The 5,289-nt window shown below is 40.5% G+C and overlaps 1 protein-coding gene across 2 annotated transcripts in view; it reads right to left on the reverse strand.

The window, feature by feature from the left end:
• LOC103140014 (membrane protein FAM159A-like) overlaps positions 1 to 4,588 on the reverse strand; it is a 7,188-nt gene extending 2,600 nt beyond the window's left edge. The window contains exons 1-2 of one of the 2 annotated variants that reach the window (XM_007554928.2): positions 4,151 to 4,588; positions 3,504 to 3,640 (exon numbers count right to left, since the gene is read on the reverse strand). In XM_007554928.2, the coding sequence (XP_007554990.1) occupies positions 3,504 to 3,640; positions 4,151 to 4,332 (319 nt within the window). In that variant the 5' untranslated portion in view covers positions 4,333 to 4,588. Of the gene's footprint in view, positions 1 to 3,493; positions 3,641 to 4,150 lie in introns of both variants that reach the window. The other variant, XM_007554929.2, reaches the window with a different exon arrangement.
• Positions 4,589 to 5,289: the final 701 nt, after the last annotated feature.

Genomic DNA, 5,289 nt, shown 5'->3' on the forward strand with positions numbered 1-5,289 from the left:
TAACGAGATACGTATCTCGTTATAACGAGATAGCGATCGAAAAAAATTTTTTCCTGCGTGATAGCAATGCGCTTCCGTAATAAACCCACTTTGCTACACCTGTTGCCTTCTTATCCAAAGATGTTATTTTACTAAGGCATCCCAGTAGATTGACAGAGCTCTCAGCTTTTACTGTCTCAACGTTGTATAGTAACAAAGACGCTTCTCAGCTGAATCTCTTCTGAAACTGTAAGCATTTAATATCTGTTATTTCTACCATATGGATATGTAGCGATCATAAATAATCTTGTTTGGGTTGTTTTAAATCACTAATTTTGACAAAACAGGGTTCATTTTGATTAGCGGTTAGGCTAGCCTTCCACTGCCTTGAGGGTTTTCACTTTTCTCACTTTATCTCTTTAGATATTAATGATATTGATGTCACATGGCCTTTCAAGGTATCCAGTTAATGCCAATGGGTTGTGTCAATGACTGTAGTTCACACTACAAACCAGCTTATTCACTTAAGGTACCATTAGCTTATAGCCAAGGATGTAGCGAATGACAGCTAGTGCTAGCTAGGTTCTGTTAAAGGTTTATACTAGAACACACAAGTTGAGTCTTGTTATGTATCTGTTACTATCTTCAAATTACTTATGGTTTTCCCTTAAGTCATTTTTTATACTTTTTGGTTAATCTTAAAAAATACTGGGGCTGCAAATTAGGGTAAAAATCCAAGAACAGGAACCCATCGAAAAACAACAGCAAACAAACCAGACTGTTAGCAACAACAGGAGGAGATGGTATGAAGAGATACTTATGCCGAGGAGCTTGAGTGCAAAGAGGCAACATAAAATTGTACAAAACAAAAAAAATGTACAGAACCAAAAGCAGGGGGAATCTTAAAATTAAAGACTGAACTAAAAATGAAAATCCAAGCATGACTAAAGATTAAATACAAAAACAAAGTCCCAAAAATCATGAAACTTTGGGTGTAACCTGGTAAAGAGCAGGGCCCTGATCTGTGCAGTGCTTCATACAGAGGGCCTGGACACGATTATAACACTATAAAATAAGAAAAGATTGCTTGGAGGCATAGACTCCTTTGAAGTTTGAAGTGATGGGTTCTGATTTGATCCAATCGCTAATGTTTGGTATGAAATATGCCAGCTCCTTCGCAAAGACAGGTCCATGTGAAGCTTACTGGAAATGTCCTGTAAACAACCATCTCCAACTGCCAAGACAGACTACATCTTTTACCAGCAATAAAATGTCTTAAACATTCCTCTTGCTCCGACTTTATTTGTTCCATATTTGGAACGCGGACTGAACGTTCACTTCCTCCACTTCCATTGCTAAACTACAACCGTCGACAGAAAGTTGACCTCGTCGTTCACGACTCCTCCTCCTGTTTGCTGATTGGCCAGGATGGAATGCATCCTGGGAAAGCTAGCTCAACGGTACATTCAGGTTACACAGTCACTTCTTAAATGTGACATTGTTTTAAGTATTGTGTCTGATGAAATAAACATTAAATGCACGCATATGAACAGTTAACATCTCACCTGCAGTGAATACCACCAACATATTTATTTAGCACAATTCCATAGCAGCCGGTCCGGGCAAAAGCTAACAGCTAGTCACGATTAAAACGCACTGTTAATACCATAAAGAACTTCTGTTTAAAAACACGTCGCAGCAGTTAAATGAAAAGAAGAGAGATATAAACTGAATGTGAGATATTTAGAGTGGACCTCATCTATTCTGTGGAACGTGACTCCACATTTGATTGATCAGTAGATAGATACTACATTAGAAATAAGTCAAACTTTACCTTACGTGCATTAAGAAGTTGTTTTCATGTTTACTCATTTATTTCCCTTCGACACTGATCGGATGTTCCCCCAAGAGCAGAAATAAAGAAAACTGTACATGTTGGTTTGTGCTGTAGCTCAGATGGTTTTCACTCTGCATGTAAATGCATTTCAAAGGAGCAGTTTATTGCACAATCAAGTAACTATGACACCTTCAGATGTTACAAAAATGCTGTATATATCAAATATAACTTAAAAGAAAATTTACTCTCTCATTTAACGTCTTGAAATTGGGTCTCTGAATCTTTAAGAAACTCCTGCTCTTTCTGAAACTCCGCCTTCAGTAAGTCCTTACAACATGGCTCCTCTATTAACCCTTTAACAAAGTTTTCACCAGCGTTGCACTGAGAAGTAGCTCACATAACGACATCAGCAGATCTGCAGTTCCACCAAGTGTTTGCTAATTACTGCTGGCTAGTCTGAAGGAGCACGGTGGAGGAGTGCTGAGTTGGAAACTCAAATACTTCAGCTTCAAGGAGGAGCTTCATCTTTGAAGGCGGTGCTAGGTCCACCCAGGTGGTTGCCATGGGAGATTAAAGGAAAGAATCAAGGGAACACTACAAGTATGTTTTGGACAAGGGAATAACATTATAAAATGACGTAAAGATGAAAAAGGTCAACTAAAGTAAGCTTTTACAAATGTTCACAGAGGGATTCTCAAGTATTTATGGATGTAAACTTTTTGCAGGTGGCTGTGGTTCCTAATCTGCACCAATACTGGGGGTTCACGTTGCTGCTTGTAATATCTTAAAATAAACTAAATGCAAAAATATGAAACTCAGGGCTTGATTTGCCCATATCTCATCCACCTTAGATGGGTTTGTTTTCAACCCAGCAGTTTATAGAGAGTGTGGCATTGATTTTGAAAAATGGGAATGCTGCTAACTGTCATGAAGCTAACATTCCTTACTCATCATTTTGTTGCTTAGACAGCAGCGGCAACACGACATTTCTACATGCTATTTTGGGAGGTAATGTCAACAGGGTTATGAACAAATCAGGGTGAGATCAGGGCTAGAAAACAACATTGTAAGTATGTTATAGAGTTAGAGGAGTGAGAAACAGAGAGCTGAAGTGAAAGCCTAAAGAGTTTGGACTTAACTTCCATCAAGTGTTGAAAAGTCGAAAAGGATTTTTTGGGGGTTTTGCATTTTGCCTGCAGCTAGTTTTTTTTTTTTTTTTTTTCCCCAGAAACATGGAAATTCCAATCATGTAACTTGTTGAAATCAAAATCAAGGCCAAACTCAGAAATGACACACTTTTTTTTTTTTTTTTTTTTCCCCAGAAACATGGAAATTCCAATCATGTAACTTGTTGAAATCAAAATCAAGGCCAAACTCAGAAATGACACACTCCAGCAGCACATTTTTTAACACTGAGCATAATGTAAAAGTAGATGTCTGAATCAAGGGATATGTATGCAGCGCATAGAAATATCACTGCTGGTGATGTGTCATAGCTCACCGGCAGTGCAGGTGGTTCAGTTCCATTACAAAACAGCCTCTCACCTGGCACAGAAACACACGCATGCACACACACACACTCAAATGGTAGAAATCCATCCTAATTTAAGGCTTTCAGGAACCACATAAAAAAAAAATTAAAAAAAAAAAGCACAAAATGAAGAGTCTGACACACACCCATCCTGACCTGGTGCTCTGAGGGGCAGGCCGTTATCTAGGCGATTGGGTTTGGTGGCTATGAAAAGGTAGCAGAGGACGCAGACAGTGATGAGGAAGGCGAGGAGCACCACGGCCGCGATTGAAAGACCTACAAGAGCACCGATACTGAGAGGAGACAAGGCGGTCGATTAGGAAACAGAGCTGGTAAGCTAGAAAAAAAAGAAAAAAAAAAGAAAAGAAAAAACATTAAACAGGTGTGAAAACAGGGGTGGTGGGAAGAATAATTAACATTTAAACATGTGCAAACACTTGTTTCAGACCAAAGCTACTGTACACTTTGAGATAAATCAGAATGTTTTCATTCTGTTAGTGGTGGAAAACAAACATACTTGAGGGAAAAAACAAAACAAAAAAAATAAATCAGAGGGTCACGCAGTAATCAGGTTATTCTGCAGATAATAAGCAATGGGGGGATGGTAGAAGAAAAGCCTTTTGAAGGTTTTATGATCACGTTCATCTATAGACTAGAAAATGAAAAAAAAAATGCAAACAACTTTAGCCTCTTTACATCATTTAATGGCTGTTATAAACACACTAACTGGCTGACAAACTCAGTTAAGTCTTTCAGAGTCATTAAGAGAATGTTGGTCTTAAACACAGGAAAAGTATGCTCACCTTAGCCACCACATGTATCCATACTCGTAGGGGAAAAAGCTGTTGGGATCATCGCAGCAATACTTCACATCATTAAAGCCACAACAGTAGACGGCGAAGGCTGCGCTGCCAGGTTTGGGGCAGGAGAAAGCCTCCACGAACACGCCGTCAGTGTTGTAGTAACTGCTGCATTCAGCGCTCATGCTGCAGCGAAGAGGGGTGAAAAAAAAAGGGCGAGGAATACAGACAGACAGCACTTCTGATGTGAGGATTAGAGCGCAGAGACAGATTCCTGCGCGAGCGGGGGGCTGAGAGATGGCCGTTGGGCACGGGGGGGAAGAGGAGTGTGACTCTGCATCAACAGAGGGAACGAAGTTGAAGGCGCTGAGGCAGAGAGAGAGAGAGGAAGAGAGGGAGGTAGAAAACTTTGAATTGGAAGAAAAGTATGGATCTCTCTCTCTCTTCTTACCATCTTTCTGACACACTCATCAGCATCTTTTTTTCTATCTTTCTTTCTTGAAATGCTGTGAGAATGTGATTATTTTTTCATAAGCTGTATATCCAATTAGGGTGAAGCGGCACTGTTGTGTTTGCCGGTGTCAAGTCACTGTCAGACATGCGTCTGGAATGTCTTAACACAACGGACTATGTTGTCTAAGAAGGAGTACACGAGTGGGGTAAGCTCCATGGAAAAAAACGCCGTTTTGTCCGTGAGAGGCTAGAACTGAGAGCAGTTCTCCGAAACGTCACTGAACTGTGCTCGATATGGGAGTAAACTTTACTTTCAGTGAAGCTTCATGGAGCATCGTCTGTATTTCCAGAAGTATCAGTTTCCCCTTCCCGTAAGTGAATTGGGATCTTCCAATGCCTTCCATGGCGACAGGGGTATAAAATCCAACGCCTTGGCATGTGGACTGTTTCTACAAACTGTGAAAGAATGAGTCTCTCTCAAGAGCTTGGTGAAATCCTGCCTGGTGCTGTGATATGATGCCACCTATGGTGTAAGTACATCCATCCATCCATCCATCCATCCATCGTTTTCTGCTTATCTGAGATTGGGTTATGATGCAACAGGTCCAGGAGTGACTTCCAGACATTCTGCTCCCCAGCGACATCCTTCATGATGTTCTGGGAGGATTTGAGGCGTTCTCAGGCTGGAT

This window comes from Poecilia formosa, unplaced genomic scaffold (genome assembly GCF_000485575.1).
Source record: "Poecilia formosa unplaced genomic scaffold, Poecilia_formosa-5.1.2 Scaffold67, whole genome shotgun sequence".
NCBI lineage: Eukaryota > Metazoa > Chordata > Actinopteri > Cyprinodontiformes > Poeciliidae > Poecilia > Poecilia formosa.